A 19156-nucleotide genomic window follows, 5' to 3' on the forward strand; every position below is an offset into this window, starting at 1 on the left:
AACTCGACCACATGTCTGTTAGATTCATAAGAGTGAGATTATTAAGTTGTAGAAGAAATCGAGATGAAATTGGAACGGTAGGATGCGAATGATTGGCACGTGAAGAACACGTGTGCGTGATTGCGAGTGAAGGTGCAGGTTATCTTGGTGCGTGTGAGCTTCGTTTGACCTCCAATTCATCCCGTTTGACTTATTTTGACCTGTATTATTAAGATTGGCCTATACTTATATTAGACATTGTGAATGTTATTTTACAATCGTGAGCGATTATGAGTTTAATGTAAATATATGTGTATGACATGGTTAATTTGCGATATCTATGGATGCATGAATAAGACATGAGCGTGTTATGAATACAAAATGGAAATGTTATATGAGTTGATCGGGTCATGGGTTATATATGAGTATTTTTAGTTTACTAATCTCCGCGGAATTCATGACCCTGTGTTGTGGTCTAAGTTAGGGATAATGAGAATTCCTGACCTTCGGATTATATTATGTTACAGGTCATCAGAGAGTTTACAAGACAGGTCATATGTGACCGAGAGTGAGTCTTGCATACAGTGTCCGAAAATTGAGATAAGCATATAAAGAGTTCGCAGTCTAAGCTTGAAGTAGCTGGAACACTTTTTAACGAACAAAAGATCTTAGTAAAAGAAACTAGGAGTCATTGGTGAATAAAACTTAAAATTTACGAGAAAGATGATTGTTAAAACTTATAAAAGACAAGTTAGCTACTTACCGAGTAAATTAATTACTCATCGAAATTATTTTTTTATAAATAAGCGTGATGTTGAGTGACCAAGGCAATGAAGCAACCGATATTGTTCGGGCTTGCTCCCTTGTGAAAAGAAACTCCCTCGGGAGGCCACGGGGAAATCGACCTTCTTTGTAGGTGAAACATTAGCCTTTGCAATTTCTTATCTTTCTTTTACTTGGTGTTCGTCTATTATGAGCCGGATCTCACATCCATAATACGTGAAATAACCCGTTATATAATATAAAATTAAATATAAGAAATTATAATATTGTAATATTGTTTTGGGATGCAGAAAGCATGTACTTTCACTCATTGTCTTCTCCATCTTTTCAGCCTTTATATGCTATGTCATGCACACCGTGCTTCACGTTCACTCCATGCTTATAAGAAATTATTAAGCCACTTATGTTATTCATGAAAGTTATGTTTACGAAAAAACGGAGGTACGACTTGCATCATACGTATATCTCATGACTTAAAGTTATGGAGACATCATACATTTTGTATAGCACGTGTATCGGGATACTTCCTTGTTATGATTAGTACGAACACGTACACTAGTACATTTCGATATTATTCATGCTCCTTCCCCTCTGCGGCTTTTTCGACAACGTGAGTGTACACTAGCTGAAGCCCCGGTCCAAGGATACATATACGGGCTTACATGGGGGTCAATGTGCAAATGCGTAGAGAAATACTGTACATACAATTCAGCATGAATTGGAAAGTAGAGACTAAGGCTATGACGTTTTACGAAATGATAGGTTCCATCATGATCACATGATTTTGAATGAGTTCGAGAAAATAAAAATAAATAAATAAATAAACATAAGCTTAAAAATATTTTATTTTTTAAATGTAATAATATTTGAAATAAATTAGTAATTATTATTATTTTATGAATTTAATAATATGTTAATTAAAACTCTTAATTTAATTATAGGTGAAAGGATAATAATAAAAATAAAATCCGTGTACATATAATTATTAATTTATTTAGTTGTAGGTGTGAGGCTGTGAGAGGGGGTGGGTGACGGTGGGGTGATTTGAAGATTACTCCACGTCGGGTAATTTGGAATTTCAGGTCGGCCGTTTCTTTCCCAACCAATGGCTGCCATTCCAAACAAATTCTTTAATTTAATTTTTTTTATAAAATTATTAACCTGCCATGTTTTATTTAATTAATCAATTAATTTATTTCCCTATTTTAGGGTTACCAAATTATCTAGCAACCAGCCTAATTAATTTTGTTCTCTATTGTTTTTTAATATTTTATTCAGTTCATATTTATTTTAATCTCGTAATCAGTTAGTCGTATTTATCTAATTTCGATCTTATTTAATATTGCATGTTCCAAATTAGGTTCAGTCCCCCCGACCCATTCAATATAAGAAATCTTCACTTCCTTATGCCACACAAATTTGAGTAATTCCAATAAAATTTGTCCATTTTCGAATAGATACTTATTTTCTTTGTTTGTTTCATAAGTTAGGGATAATATTATCCCATTAATTTTTATTAATTTTTTTTTTTTAAATCAAGCGGAGTTTTTAAGTATCTTCTTCTATATCCAATGGCTCCAGGTTAGATTTGTGCCACTATACATTTTTTTTTAGAGAGACGTGAAACCACATGGCTAGATTTAGTAGTTGGCTAGCATGCGGGGTTGCTCCCCTAGTTTCAGTTAGGGGTGTAAACTCAACCCGACAACTCGAACCAACCCAATTCGAACTATAAGGATTGGGTTGGGTTGGATTAGCAATTCGGGTAGGGTTGAGTTCATTTTTTCTAAATCCGAATTGACTCGGTTTGGTTTTGAGTTCGTGAGACAAAACTTTTGAATTGACCCGAGCCAAACATACATATATATTAAGAAACTTATGGTAATTATTGTTTTGTCAGGGTGGTACTTCGGCCAAAAATATCTTTATAGTATTTTTGTTATACACGTTATTTCAAACTAATCATTTTTATTATTCTTTTTGATTTAATGATCTATCCTTTATTTTTTTACTTTAACTAATTTTCTACGTTGTTTTTAGTTTTATGACAATGTTGAACTATGTTAATATGTTACCATTTTCGTTTGTTGTTCTTAATTGATTTTTTTTTTAAATAATTATAAATTGATTTGTGTTTGTTTGTGAACATTAATATATTTTATCTAAGATTGTATTCGAATAATTATAAATTGTGGATAAATAAAAAAATTTAAAAAATGAATTTTTTTTAACAACCCGAACCCAACCCAAAAATAGAGGGTTGGTTTGGGTTGAGTTATGAAAATTTTTAGGTTGGGTCGGGTTACAAATCCAACCAACCCGAACTTTTGTGTTGGGTCAAAAAAATCCCTCAACTCAACTCAACCCAACTCAGACCATGTACACCCCTTGTTTCAGTGTGATATTATGGCCCTGTGTTACGGGTTGTGAGCTAATCTTACACAGATAATGTTCATAAAAGATGATATCATATGATATGTATATAGTTATGATGAGGTCGCACATCAACCAAAGATACCGATCATTCATTATTGTGGTTATGCATGCTTAATAAGTATGAGAACAGAAAAGTTGGTTCACTCCAAAATATGATTTGCCGTCCAGAAGGTGCTAGCACCTAGTGTACGACTTCCAGACCCTATTGGGGTCTTTAACATATAAGAAAACTACTCGAAATTTCGAGGCTTTTCTTTGCTTGGATAACCAAAATGGTAGTCATATTGAATCGGCTACAAAAGTCATTTTCACCCATGCAAATCAAAGGACAATCTCTCACAGACAAGAGTTCATTACTCACTCAAGATTAAGATCGAGTCGCATATGGTCACCTTGTGAAATATTAATGTTCTTGATAAAAAAAAAATTATAAAGAGAGATAAAATATTTCATGGTCCAGTCTTATACAAACTCATTGTATATGAACTCTCATTCACATGTTTTCACATGAACGAATTGGATTAAATCATCTGTAACAATTACGAAGTGGGTCATATCAATAGCGTTACCATGATAAAGCACCCAATCTTATTAATATATTATAGATCCATTAAATTATTACTTGAATAAGATCTTTATGTATGTCAACTACATACGGTTCAAAATTACATTAATAACCTTGATTTTTTCATACCATAGATAATATTAAATTATAAATAGAATAATCTAAATTATCATTAAAAACTAAATAAACAATTAATTATTATTTAAAATAGTGGAAAAGATAATAATAATAATATTAGAAAAACTTCTTAATTCTAATAAAAAAAACATCATAACCAAAATTATCAAATATAAAATTTATATTCAAGGAAAAATATGTTATTAAAAGAAAAAAAACCTTAATTTAGGAAATATCATAATCAAATTTTCTTAATATAACAATTAATTAAGAAAAATATTAAAATGCATGATCAGGGTGGATGCTAGTGGCCTTGTGGGTTTAGGTTTCGGATCTGACCATATATTTCGGGTATGGGCCGGATCCAAGGATTCAGGTCCGATTTGAATCTTCTTCTCCAACTCACCAAAAATGGCCCAATAGGCCCATGGGCTAACTTCAGCCCAATTCCATATTCAGAATAATTAATATTTATTACTCAATAAACTTAAAAAACCTAAAATTAAAACATATTATTTATAATGAAATATAGATATTAAATTTTAATTATTTTAAATTATTTTAAATTTATAACTTAATAAAATATATTATTGGAGCTAAAAAAAAAAAAAAAAAAAAAAAAAAAAAAAATCAAGGGTGGGCGGAGATCACAGTGTTGTTGTTGCTGGCTTTGGCCGTTGAGCTACTACTACCCACTCACTCTCCTTTACTCTTCTCTGTCATCACTCCGTCTCGCCGGAAAATTCTTCCGCCTTCCGTCCATAAACAGCCACCGAAATGCTATTTGCTCGATCGTTTCTCCGCTCCCACCTCAAACCCTCCGACATTCCTCGCCATTCTCCGCCTTTTTCTTCCTTCTTTTCGTCTCTTTCAGCTTCTTCCGCTGCGTCTATTGAAGCCGATAGGCTTCTCAGAGATGGCCCCAGGAATAATTGGACTCGACAGGAGATTCGTGACATTTACGACTCTCCCGTTCTCGATCTGCTTTTCCATGGCGTCAGTACTCTCTCTCTCTCTATATATATATATATATGTGTGTAATGCAAACTTTTTGTTAGTACTGGTGGGAGAAACTGAAGCTATTTGTTTGAGATTTCTCGTTATTTTCTTTTGACTTGTTCGAGACATTGAGTTGGCCTGTAGTCTCAGGTTATCATGATTAGAACTATGTTTTTTCATCTTCCTAATGTTGACAATATTTTGTCTTAAGAGTTTTGCAGATACGATTTGTGGTTGATAGGTCTTTTAGTGGTTGAAGTTTTTCAATCTCTTCTCAAATCTATTACCTCTATCGCTAGAATTAAAACTGTAACCCTTACCACGATTTCTTACCTCAAATTTATTGTATCTGTTAAAGAGGAAATCATCCATGTACTCATCCACAACTTTTTTGCTTATAGATGTTGATTCTAATGGGGTTCTCCTTTGAGGCTTCAGTAGTATTTCCCAACATATAGAATTAGGTCCGTGATGCGAATGCGAATGCAAATTCATTTAAATGTTCGTAAAAAGTAACTTCCCTTACTCCTCTTGTACTATCATAGTTGCATAAAAAATAACCACTCCTAGAGAAACTATATCTCTTGAGAGAAATAAAACTTTTGGAGCATAACTCTGAAGCCACTGCACCAATGTTGTAGGCTGGTGCCTCTCTGAAAGTAACTTGTGTTCATTTCATAAATTGGTCTAATGGTCCAAGGGCGTTATACTTAATCAACATGCTACGAAATGGTGGTTGTTGCATTGGTCTTGTTCGTTTTTATGGCTAAATGCCTATTCATCCCTCTAAAGGCACAATGGATCTTCTAATATATCATGAAAATAAATAATTATCTATATATCTAACCTAATTCCAATTGTATACCTTGTTTTAGTAACCAATTATTTGCGTATGGAAACTTTGTACTGACAAATAATTTGGTGGAAACTGACCTATTACACAAGTAGTGTTACATTTTTTTTTATTTCCATATTGCAACTTGACCTCTTTCTAAATCATCTAGTTCTTAAATGGGTTTTACTTGAAGCACTATTTCCATACTTCTTCCCCTTTTTATTTTGTTTGCTTATTACATATATATACCTATTTATTGTTCTTCAGGCGCAAGTTCATAGGCACACACACAATTTCCGGGAGGTGCAGCAGTGTACCCTCCTTTCAATCAAAACAGGTGGGTGTAGTGAGGATTGTTCCTACTGTCCTCAATCATCGAGATATGACACTGGAGTGAAATCCCAAAAACTTATGACCAAGGATGTCGTGCTTGAGGCAGCCAAAAAGGTATCCCTTTTTAATTGTTGCAAATTGTTCTGTACATTTGCTAAGTTTCATTGCCGCGACTAACCAATAATAACCTTATGTATGTCTTAGATAAGTTAGACTTGGTACCCTTTGGCAGTCTTGTTATGCCATCTTCCTGATCCTTGGGTTTTTGTTGCCCCCTTATTGATCAAGAGACTTGTGAGGTTGTCAGTCTCCTTTCGATTGTTTTTACCTGGTTGTTTGCCATGGAAGAAAGGATTCTAGCTTTTAGCTTTCGACGCCCTTTAAGGGTTTCTCTAGCAGATTTTTCTTTTTTCTTTTTTTTTTCTTTTTTTTTTTTTTTTTTTTTTTTTTTTTCCGTTGCAGATTCCTTTCGCCCCTTCTCCCCACCAGGAAGCCAATGTATTTTCCTCTGTTTTGAAAGTTAAAATTCCTAAGAAAGTGATGTTCTTTTCTTTGACAAGTTTTACATGGGAGAGTAAATACTCAGAACCGTCTCGAAAGGTTCTCTTCTCTCCCTTGGTGTTGTAGCCTCAATGATGTGTTCTTTGTAGAAGGCAAGAAGAGGATCTTGACCATTTGCTTTGGGATTTTTATTCTGTTAGTTCTTTGTGGAATCCATTCCTTGTGACTTTCAAGATTGTGTTAGCTCATAATAGGGAATATCCATAAATTGTATGTTGGTATTTATGGTTACTCGGCATTAAATATATTTTATTAAACAAGGCTTTTATTCTAAAAATATTTAGGGCATCTAATGTGCACTGCACATGAAACTTCAATCTTCGTATGCTAAATCATGACATGCTTATTGGTAGACTTTTTGTGACTTAGTACTGGTGTCTTTCATATTTTTCGTTCTACCATTGATGTCGTTTTATATATATGTAACAGAGCTATACCTTAACTTTTCCTACTTTTTTGTTTTCATGCCTTTTCATGCCATGCGATCTTCTTTCTTTAAAAAGAAGTTGAAAAATCTAAAAAAGGAATAATTTTTTATTGCATATTATCTGTCCCTTGACCAACATTTAAAGCGTGTATTCACATTGTCTGGCAGGCAAAAGAGGCTGGTAGCACAAGATTTTGTATGGGTGCTGCATGGAGAGATACAATAGGAAGAAAAACTAATTTCAATCAGATCCTTGATTATGTAAAAGAAATAAGGTAACAAATTTCACCTTAAATAAGAAATAGCTACAAAGATAAGAAGACTGAAATAATTAGCTTACTTACAGAATACAGATTAAAGATAGATCAACAATAAAATGAGAATAAGTTCTTAACTTTTCCTGCTCCTGTCTGCTTAGAATGGTCAGGACAAAAATGTTTTTCATCATAGAGTGAATGATGGTCAGAGCAGAGCACTTAGAAAGATTTTGCAATGATTTAAAAAGCAAATTCAGCATGATTTGAAAGTCCCTAGTGTTACACATGATTTTTGCCTCTTTTATTTTCTTTAAATACTAGGAAAGAAAATGCTAGGATTCCTTTACTAAATTCAATCTCTTAAGCAAAGCCTTTGTCTTGTCTCTTTTTGCTTAATCTCTCTTTCAAGGCTTGCAGTTCGGTTTTCCGCATCTTTTGATAATTTATGTATATATGTAAAAGATTTCTGCAAGTGTTGAGATTAGCAAGGGTTGACTCTTTAAGTATTGTCCAATCAAGCTAGTGAAATGCATGATCGAGAAACTGAAACATTGGCAAGAATCGTCCACAATTATATCTCTTTTAACCTGAGTAATGACTCGTCCTTCGACATTCATTCTCAAATCAAATTCATCTGTGATGTATTAGAGAGATGGGGATGGAGGTCTGCTGCACTCTGGGCATGATAGAGAAGCAACAAGCTATTGACCTCAAGAAGGCCGGCCTCACAGCTTATAACCACAACCTCGACACATCAAGGGAATACTACCCAAATATTATTACCACGAGGAGTTATGATGAGCGTTTAAAAACTCTAGAATTTGTTCGTGATGCTGGAATCAATGTCTGCTCTGGTAATTTTTACATCTTTGATTTTAACTCAGATTTGCCGGGTTGTCTGTCTCCTCTTCAACATTTATACTACTACTTAATGACATATTGACAAATTTATTGAATATTCCTAGATTTATAACTTATTTATCAGAAAAAGTTTATTAATGTATAACTACTAGAAGAAATGGCTTATGAAAGAGAGGGGGAAACCCCCACAAACCATGAGACTACAAAAGGGCTGCCCATTTGGCATTTGGAAACTATTTAGGATTCATAACACATATAAGGGAAAATGTTCAGCTTGGTCAGTAAGCCTAGAAGTGTACTAAAAGTTATAATTGTGACAATTTGAAGAGGATAATATTTATTCAAGGGAGACATAGATATAGCCTTACGATGGTTTAAGGTTTCATCCATTAGTAGACCAACTATCCCAATGGTTATAAATGGTGAAGGGATCCGAGGACGTTAAGTTTCTGAAGATCTCCACGGCTTCTAGGTTCTTGATTTGGAGTATTCACTTCCCTGATGATGTAGGGAAAGGAATGTTAATGAAGGGAGACGTGTATTCCTTTGTTTGCTTTTGAAACAATTAATTTATATTGATTAGTATTGGCGTTCTATGATTTTTTTCTAGTTCTCTAATGGGGCCATATAAACATTCCAGAGACTTTTTCCTTTTTCCTTTTTCCTTGGCCGCTATATGGTGTACACTTTCTTTTGTATGATAGAAAAATACTCTATTGATGTGATGAAATATACCAAGAAAATTTCTGGGAGCCTTAGAATTTTTGCAACTCCATCCTCTTCCTCCCCTTTTGTACTATATTTTTATGGCATTGGTACTTTCACTGCTTAATAAGAACTTGGTGAAATCCTTAATTTCTGGCAATAGGAGGAATAATTGGGCTTGGAGAGGCAGAAGAGGACCGTGTCGGTTTACTGCATACCTTGGCGACTCTGCCCACACACCCTGAGAGTGTTCCCATCAATGCGCTGGTTGCAGTGAAAGGAACTCCTCTTCAAGATCAAAAAGTAGCTGATATTTGTTGCACAAACCTTATTTAGACACCACTACTTCACTTCTTATGAAAGCTATTGCTTTGGTTTCTATAGTGAATGCTTTTCTTGCCTTTCTTTCTTTTCAGCCTGTTGAAATATGGGAGATGATTCGAATGATCGCCACAGCACGGATCACCATGCCAAAAGCAATGGTAAGGCTGTCTGCAGGTCGAGTGAAGTTCTCCGTGCCGGAGCAGGCGTTATGCTTCCTTGCAGGAGCGAATTCTATCTTCACCGGGGAGAAACTGCTAACGACGCCAAATAACGACTTTGATGCTGATCAACACATGTTCAAGATGCTGGGTTTGATTCCAAAAGCTCCCAGTTTCACTGATGGTGCTGAGAAAGCCCCTGAAGAAGAGTCATTACAAGAAGCTGCTTCCAATTAATTCATAAGCCACTGGCTCTCCAATCAATTCTCTCTCTCTCTCTCTCTCTCTCTCTCAATCTTTATTTCTTTGCTTTTTTCTCCATTTTGGGTTTGTTAATCCATAGATTTGCAGTTGGTATCTATTAGATGTGAGCTTAAAAGAGAAAGTGAAGAGGTAATGAACACTTTTCCTTGTGTTAGAGTAGTTACACGTACTTGTTTTACAAGTCATCACTTCATGATTAATGTTTAGGAAATCTTTATCATTCCCATTGCCTTTTGTTTGTTAATTTAAATGATAGGAGTGGTTATTAATGTATAATAATTATAGTTTTATAAAATTATTTGACTATTCTCCCTTTGGCATAAATGTTTGTTGGTATCATCTCTCAAATGAAGAATTTGGAGGCTTTTTTCTCATAACCTTAGAGACAAAATTATGATTTTTTTTCACTATAATAAAATGAGGTTAGTGGAAAGCAGTTGTTCTAATTCTTAGCTTATTCTTATCGTGTTTGAATTTTTTGGGTGTATATTGGTTGAGTTGAGAAAAATCTTTTAGATAAATTTGAAATTTCGAGTTTGTTGGGTTAGTGACCTGAGCAACTTAAATAAATTTCACAATCCTACTTGAGCAACTCGAATGTGTTGTGAATTTAAGTTGTTGGAGTGTTTTTTTAATTATTAAAAAAATCTTATTTATCTACCTCAAATATCCGAAAAAAGTCTAACCCAACCCATGTTTAGGTTGGGTAATTTGGATCAGTCGAGTTCTTGGGTCATTTAGCCCATAGTTTCATTAAGAACTAAGATAAAATGTGAATGATTCTCATACCACTATTATGGAAGTGTTAGCTCAATTGATTAAAAAGTATACTCGACTAAGTGGTTAGGGGTTTGAACCTTTAAAAGACGAGACATTTACATCATAAAACATGAAATCTTAGATTCCAATTCTTTATTTAGATCAATATTCACTATTCAAGATGGTTGTGCCACCACTTTCTTGTTTGGAAAGTAGGTTTATTTCACAATTTTTTTAGTAAACTTTTCATCTTTACTTAGAAATGCATTTAAATTTTAGGTCAAATTTTAAATAAATTTAGAAACACATTTCAATTTTAGGTCAAGTTTTAAAAACAACTAGTAATTTTCAAAATTTAGCATAGTTTTTAAAAATAATTTTAAAACATGTAGCAAGAAAATTTAGGTACAAAGAGTGTTTATAAACTTAATCTAAAAAATAAATAAATACAATTTGAATGTTGTATGAATGGCTCGTACCTTGTGGTCACAACGCTTGTCATATTTTGTGATTTGTATAGTGTGTTACATTATGTGTGCTGATTTAAGTTATAATATAAGTTATGTTATGATATTATGCTATGACATGATTATGATATATTATGAAATTACGTTGAGAAATTAATGTTGTATGATGCGTGAGCCTACATATGTCACACTTTTTATTATGTTAGCATGTTCACCATATGCCTATGAGACATTTATGCACCATTTATGTTAACTATGAAAGATATGTTCAGTATACATATGCATGTCTCGTAGGAACGCTATGACATGAAAAGAATGAAGATATGACTTGCATCATAAGTATATGTTATGATTTGATACTATAGGATCTCATGCATTTTGTCATGTGTATCGAGATACTTCTTCATCATGATCAGTATAGAAGCGTACATTATGATATTTACGTATGCCATGATATTATGCCGGCTCCTTTCCTTCCGTAGCTCTAGTAGTGTGAGATTCGCTAATCGAATGTGAGCCCAATTGGTGGGTACATGTGCGCGTGCGTGGGCCGTGTGTAGAAAAGTATTACACATCTAATTCCGCTCGGACTGAAAAGTAGAGTTCAAAGTCAAGATGTTTTTATGAAAAGATAGATCCCATCATGATTGCATGTGATTGTATTTCGCGACCTCTACTTACTAAGTATTTCTTTAAATATTCAAGCACTTATTTTTTCTTTTTTTTTGCAAGTAAAGGTAAGGCATCAGTAAAGCATCCCTTGTACAAACGATGACATCGATATGGAGGTCATGGGAATGAAATTAGGGTAGTTTTACTTACATTTAATGTTGTAGCCATTAGGTCATATAAGGCATTTTCATGCTTTTGAAATTCTTATTATTTCGATTTTTGCAAATATTGTTAACATCACGTTTACATTTATTTTAAATATATTTTGCAAAGGTTGGAGTCCACGACAACGTTTACATATTATTGTTCTAAATAGATTTTCACACACATTAAACATGTCATGCATATAGTAACATCTCTATTTTATTAGGAAACATAGAGTCGTTATATTTAAATAAACATAAAATTAAAAGTTAAAAATTATTTTTTATACCAATTTAAAAGTTAAATAAATTTATTTTCTTCTCTCATTTACTTTTTTAGGTAATAGAAGTTGCATGCTTACTCACAAAAAGATATAATAAGAATAACCATAAGTATATAAACGTGATTCAATTTAAAATCAACTCAAAATCAAATCAAAATTTCTTCTTCCAAAATTTAATGAAAGTTGTTTTTTGATGTTTATATGTCAAATATTTTTTCAAATTTCTTACTTCGTATGGAAGAATCAAAACTATATTATTATTAAAATAAGTTTTAAAATATGATGATAATAAAAGACTTCCGCAAGTGACATTTTTATGATATAATTTTTATGACATTTTTATAATATTTCAATAATATTCAACCCTTCAGGAATATCAAATATGATGCTAAGTAACCGTATACCATTTTCTAAATACCACAACTCACCTAACTAATTGCTGATATCTAATTATCGTGCATTTTAATCTTTGCTATATTTTCAAGTACCTATTTGAGTTTTTTTAGTATAAGTGGAAGGTGAAGATTCGAACCTCCAACTTCAAAGGTACACATTTCGATCACATCTTCACATAAATAAATCAAAGAAATCTGAAAGTCCAAACTGCAAATTGCTGATTAACATTACATCTCGCCAAAGTTAGTCTCTAAAGACTTGGAATGAATGTAAAAAAGATCCAAATCCACCAAACAACAGAGCAACAAAAAGCTCTTATCTATATAATAATATTCCTGAGAGAAATAAATTTAAAAAAAAAAAAAAAAAAAATCAATCAATCAATCAAGCCCTTCTAAAGCTCTATTCTATAAAAAGGAGAGAAGAAAAAGGAAAAACTATAATGAACCCAGGTGACCACCAGCAGTACTGTTCCCCCAACACTTTATAAACATATCAAAGAAATATACATGTGTAACATATATATATATATATATATATATATATATATATATATATATATATATATATATATATCAATCAATGGTTTAAAGAATGAAGAGGAAATATGGCCATAATAATGAAAATAAAGATTTTCCTTTATTTCCAAAACTCGCCTGATGAAGCGCGGCAATCAAAGGTTTCGGGGGATAGAACGACGACGAGCAAGCTGAGAGAACTACTAAGTTTCCATGTCTCTGGTGAGCTCCTGATGCATAAGCCAATTATAAGAAACTGTGAATACTTAGATGAAAATAAAGGGAACAGGAATATCTATAACTTCCATTCCTTAGACATCATATTAATTTGGACGTTTGAATTAGTGAACGCTTCTACCTGCTGCTCCTGAGTTGTCACTGTAGCACTCTCGCTAGAGTCCAGGTACAAGCAGACTACGGCACAATCATCCACCTTGGCAGTAGGGTACTTCGATCTCCATGCTCGAGAAGCCGTGTCCACAACGATACGAGCTGCAGAGGATCTTGGAGAAGATGCAACAATTGCCACAACCTCTTCGTTTGAAAGTACATCCCAAACCTGCGAAAGGGTAATAAAGAAGGAACATCTTAGATTTTAAATAAAAGTTAGGTTCACAAATAGATCCAGACAGATAATATGGCCTTCTTGCTTTCTTTTAGGCTCGAGATATGGGTTTCTGATTCCAACTAATCCCTAATGGTAACGAGGAGAACAAGAATGTTTCACAGGTCAATAAGAAAGATTGCAACAGTCCATGCTGTTGTTACGTTTGAGGTTTCTATTTTTAATGTAAATTAGAGCTAAACAAAGTAAATTGATATTCACTTCAGTGCCTCATTTGGGTTTCTAGCTGTAACATGTTAAGCGATTTTCCTCTTGTTTGAATACTAAAAATTTCGGATCGTTTTTCCCTTCTTTCTGGTTGGCATGGTGCGACCCATGTTTCCCTAATAGCTTCTTCTTGTTCATTAATTCCTCTAGATGAAATCGTTTTTCTAATTAAAATGAGGACGAGGATGAGGAAAAAGAAAGTATATTTTTTCATAAAAGTTGATTTTAAGCCAATAATCAATGAAAATTGCAAATGATCAAAATATTGAGACAAGGTTAAATGGTTAGACATCTTACCCCATCGGTAGCCAGTACAACAAACTCATCTTTCTCATTAAGATGATGACAAGAAACATCAGGGACGGCTATCAAGCCAAAGTCTTTCAAACAGAAATCTCCGAAGGCTCTGGCCATAGCAAGGCCAGGAGAATCACTGTCGGGAAGCCAAACCCGAAAAGTCTCAGGTTCATTTTGAAGAGCAAAGATTCTTCCTTTGCAAAGTCTGATCCTTTCAGCTTCTCCTATCAAAAGAAGAAACAAAATGTTTTATACACACAAACAAACAATACTCTTGCATAAACTTTCTATTCGAGATCCCGAACTGTTTTCGCAAAAAGTAATTATGATGATTGTCATACCATTGCACCAAAAAAGTAAAAAAATCTATAGGACTCTGAGTAAATTAGTAAATTAGTAAATCATAAACCTGTGTTATGTTGGTCCTTTTCTGCAAACATGAACGCTCAGAACATGACAATGGAAAAATAGGAAAAGAAGAGAACAAAGAACATGGACAGCGTTAAGAAATTCTAAAAGGTTTTCTTGCTGCTGGAGGTTTTCATCTTTATCTTCAAATGCTTAACGAAATTCCATATAATGAAACAGGGCATCGACCCTTTATTTCTATTTTAGACGTTACAGTAACCATCATATGATCAACCTAACCACTGTTTCCTTATTCAGAGGAGGAATCAGAATTTCAAGATCAATAGATAATTCTAATGGACGCAATCAACAGTTCTCTACAATAATGTTAGTGCCCATGTGCCATTGGCATATTGTGTCTACAGATTTTGATGAAAAGGAAATTTTCAAGTTGATATCAATTATTAGCATCAAATCAAACGAAGTATCTAGGACACCTTATTGACCATTCAATTCATCAGAAAAACTTGATGGTAAATGCCCTTCCATCATAACACTACTGATTACCTATTTGTTTAATCACTGAACACCCAGAGACATGGGTGGTTTAATATTTTATTCCATATAATCTGATGAGTATCATATATTCATCACCCAATTTTAGGGCACATGTTCACTCGAAAAATGAAGTGATTTTCTGAAAGATGCTAACAAGCAACTCAAAAAGGTGCTTTGGAAGAAATTTCTGGAGAAAAACTTCTTCATAGCGAAAGGTACAAACAAAGACTAATTATATTTAGGAATACAGCACCATATGTACACACAAATGTAAGACAACACACGGAAAAATACATCGATAGCTACTGGGAGAGTGAAGAGAGTAAAGGCATACTTGGAAGATTTGGCTTGAGGTCCACAGTCAACTGAACTGCAATGAGGGAGTTCGATTGATCTCTGGTACCTAAAACAGCCCTCGAGTCCCCGACATTTCCGATGATAAGATCCCGACCCTGTTTATCACAAGAAGAGTAAAAAGAGAAAAGATCACAAACCATATATAGTCTCTGCACTTTTGATCAAATCAATCGATATATGGATGTAAATTTACACCTGTTTGATCAAAGCAACTGATGTTGTACCACTGGTATAGCAATCGATATATGGATGTAGTTTAAGCTCCTTGTCCATCACCTTAAAAGCCTTCAGAAAAGACTCTTTCAACATGACATGAATGTCATTGGAACTGCCCAGACGACCAGGATCGCAATGAGAGGTTCCAGAATCCTTGTTAACCAGCACTGGTGGAGAGACTTGACATCCCAATTCCCATTGTGCACTCAGTTTTAGAGGAAGAGAGTCTCTGACTTTCTTTGCAACCATATGGCCGAAAGGACCATGTCCATCAAAGACTCCGCAAAATATTGTATCTGCTTTTGAACCAAAATTCTGAAAAAGGGAAGCTATTATTCAGATGTAACAATGAAATATGCAGAAAAATAAAACATTACAGAGTAAAATTTACTTTAAAATTCATTGAAACGAGTAGGCATGGGAAACCTAAGAGCAATGGACAATAGAAACCTTACAGAGGCAACAATTCACTTTTACACGAAATTACATATCAACAATTTTACTAGAAAAGTGGATTTTGGTAATGCTGTATTTGCCTTTTTTGTCAAGGAGTTGGTGTTATTTTTTTCCCCTTTTGATATAAAGTTGTATAGCTGTATATAATAAAGACATACAGTTACACAATTTTATATTAAAAGGAAAAAATGTAACATCAACTCCCTTACAAAAATTGCTAAAAAAATTTAATCATATTCATGAAGAACGTAAGAAGATGATAACCTGAATATCAAACCTAACTTTTCATCCTATTCATTGTTCAAAAGCAGATGCTCAACAAATTATTTATCTAGTCCACAGCTTTAAATATGATCCTAAGCTAAAATGAGATCACAGTCCACCTAAAACCAAACGCCAGACACGACGAAGAACTGAAAGCAAATGAAACATGAATACTCAACTGATATTAACCACGACCGAGGAATTTCCATACCTCAAGGTCCAATTACAAGAACGAGAGTCAAGAAGGTACAACAAACCTTGTACACTTATATTCAAGCTATGGTGAGCTCAACACATGATGGATATTTTAACATGCAACAGAAAATGTATACTAAACCATTAAAATTCAAAGGCGATGACACCATATTACGAGCAAAGTTTGAGGGAGAGAATCAAACCTCCCAAACAATCATAGCGTCCTGATTGATGCCTTTCTTGCCTTGCCTAGTAAAGAGCGAGGCATGATCAGTTGATCCATTCAAAAACATCCGGCCAGGAACTCGATGAAGCGACATCTCCCTTGGAGAGTCAATAGAGGGAGAAGAACACTTTTTCGTAATCTTCCTATTGGAGTTGCTTCTGGTAACAACGCCATCACCACGAGAAGTGGAAGCGATCTCAGAATAAGGGATCGCGTGATTATTGCGGTCCCCAGAGAGGCACGATCCCATACCGAGGGCCCTAACAACTTTAAGAAAACACTCCAGACCTACCAAACAGTCAGAACCACGCAATTCCACAGACGACGCCGTCGTGAAACTTTCAATTCGATGATTGGTTGCAATAAATTTCTATTGGAAAACCGATAGAAATCCTCTACATACACTTTCGAACAAAATCAGCAGCACATTTGTCAAAAAAAGAAAAAAGAACGGCAGAACGAATAATCAAATTTGCCACATGAAACCTGACGATGTAGCGATTAAAGAACGATTCATCACGCACGAAAACAAAACAAATCGATTCAATGCTTCAAAGCTACATAAGAAAACAAGAAAAACACACGGATTAGACTTAAATTTCGTCGGAAAGACACAAAAACAAAAACGCCAGAAAAGATCAAAACACGATTGAAGTAATTGACATAACGACGACGATGAAAAAAAAGAAACGACAAACAGACCAAAGGCAAGGAGAAATCACTGAAAAGTTCGAAGACGACAGAACGGAAAAAAAAAAAAAAAAGCGAACAAACAGTTCTAAGATCTTCAAACAACACTTTACCTGAATGGACATAAAGATTTAGTGAGAGTGTTGGAGATGTGAGAAGAAAACAAAGTTGCGATTTGACGAATTGTTCTTCGTCCTGAAGAACATCATCGAGTTGCATAACCAAATTCCTGTAAATCGTTCCAATCCCGAAGTCAAATTCCTAAATACAATTGTTTCTTTATATTCTTTCTTCGGCTATATCCTCTCTCTCTCGATTTCCTTATCCAAATTATTAATGATACTCCGATTTAAATAATCTTAGAAACTCGTTTCTGAATAATTTTAGAAACCGATTATGAAAAATCATCACGCTCATCAACATATCATGGATGCCAAAAATCCCAATTCCTAAAACGAAATTTCAAAATTAATTAATTTCTTTAAATAAAACCCAATTCCTATGAGAGAAAATTGGAATTTAGAAACTAAAATATAATAAATTTTACCATTTAAAAATTAATAAATTTCTTTTTCTTTTAATATTAATTTTTTTTTATCAATGTTTTTAAGACCCTAAGTCATTAAAATTTTAAAATAAATTGATTTTTTATTTTTATTTTTGAGAATTTAGTTAATAATTTAAATATTTATTTGAGAAATATTAAAAGGAAATAGAGAGAAAAGGGGTATAAATTTCGAAATCAGAAAATAAATAAGGAAAGTATTATTTTATTATTTATTTATTTATGAGTAATGAAAGGAAAGAAGATAAAATAAAATAAAATAAAATAAAATAAAATATGACAACCAAAAAATAGAGGTTTGGAAGGAAAGAAAATTTTATAAAAGAGGTTGAGAATATTTATTAAATATTTATTTGAAATTTAAAATTTAGCTACTTAAATGTTAGGTTGAATGGTCGGGTCGTTTTTTTTAGTTATTTTTATTTTTAAAAAAAAATCTAACTAAAATTTCATAGGGTTGAAATATTAAATATTTACAAATTTTACTAACCAAGTTAGTGTAACGACTTGAAATTTTTCGCTTAATTTAAGGTTTTATTGTATACATATCTTGAACATTGAATGCGGAAATACTTCATTTAAACTTTAATACAATGTCACCTTCATCTTAAAACACAGTCATGGACTTACGTGTTACGAAAACACCTTTAAAGATGACACAATAAAAGACTAAATAAAATAAATAAACGTTTCAATTAAAAACATCTCATTCTAGTCTAAGTCTAAGAAAATAAATACGACTATCTTATGCATGTGTCATGGTCTTGAGTTGCAATGTCGTCGTCAGTCGTACAAGAATGTCTTTCCTTAACCTGAAATAGAAGTAGCACGTGACTTTAGTATTTAAAGAAATACTTAGTAAGTGACCCCAATATTGGAGGTTAAATGCAAGAACATGCGAATGCAATGACGAGACCTGTCATAAGAGTCTATTTTCCTCCTACACTATCCTAACGGGTAACTTGGATGTGTACTATATACTCTAGAGATATGGCGGGGTTTGGTTGGATTAGATTGTAACCCTATTTTCAAATTGGATGGGTTGACCGATCAAAAAAATGTAACTCGCAATCTAAACATAATTTTCGATTTAAAAACTTCATACCACCTTCAAACTATTTTAAAAACTTCAAAAATATCTTTATCGTTAATACATGAATTATTTTTTAAATATGATATCATGGAAAATGTATTATTGAACTTTTTAAAATTTTGAAAGGCATTAATAAACTTTTTTAAATAAACATTATTAAAAGGTTACCTTTTGAGAGACCTACTCCCCACAGAAACTGTCTACATGAGACTGTCC

General features: G+C 33.4%; 2 protein-coding genes across 3 annotated transcripts; one reads left to right on the forward strand and one right to left on the reverse strand.

Moving 5' to 3' along the window:
* Positions 1-4522: 4522 nt before the first annotated feature.
* On the forward strand, positions 4523-9824 carry BIO2 (Radical SAM superfamily protein). Its single transcript, XM_023693372.2, has 6 exons — positions 4523-4876; positions 5982-6161; positions 7204-7310; positions 7941-8146; positions 9022-9161; positions 9275-9824. Exons 1-6 carry the CDS (start codon positions 4658-4660, stop codon positions 9575-9577), a joined length of 1155 nt encoding a protein of 384 aa, XP_023549140.2. The 5' UTR covers positions 4523-4657; the 3' UTR covers positions 9578-9824.
* Positions 9825-12885: 3061 nt separating this feature from the next.
* On the reverse strand, positions 12886-17847 carry LOC111807570 (putative protein phosphatase 2C 33). Of its 2 annotated transcripts, XM_023693348.2 has the most exons (7): positions 17396-17847; positions 16570-17149; positions 15431-15766; positions 15213-15330; positions 13973-14196; positions 13202-13402; positions 12886-13073 (listed from the first exon to the last, which is right to left on the reverse strand). In XM_023693348.2, exons 2-7 carry the CDS (start codon positions 16840-16842, stop codon positions 13047-13049), a joined length of 1179 nt encoding a protein of 392 aa, XP_023549116.2. In that variant the 5' UTR covers positions 16843-17149; positions 17396-17847; the 3' UTR covers positions 12886-13046. The 2 variants fall into 2 exon arrangements, with proteins under 2 accessions (XP_023549116.2, XP_086985429.1); XM_087129303.1 differs by lacking the exons at positions 16570-17149; positions 17396-17847 and adding an exon at positions 15843-16397.
* Between the last annotated feature and the right edge of the window lie 1309 nt (positions 17848-19156).

The sequence above is a fragment of the Cucurbita pepo genome, chromosome 12 (genome assembly GCF_057944985.1).
Source record: "Cucurbita pepo subsp. pepo isolate OVF chromosome 12, ASM5794498v1, whole genome shotgun sequence".
Lineage (NCBI taxonomy): Eukaryota > Viridiplantae > Streptophyta > Magnoliopsida > Cucurbitales > Cucurbitaceae > Cucurbita > Cucurbita pepo.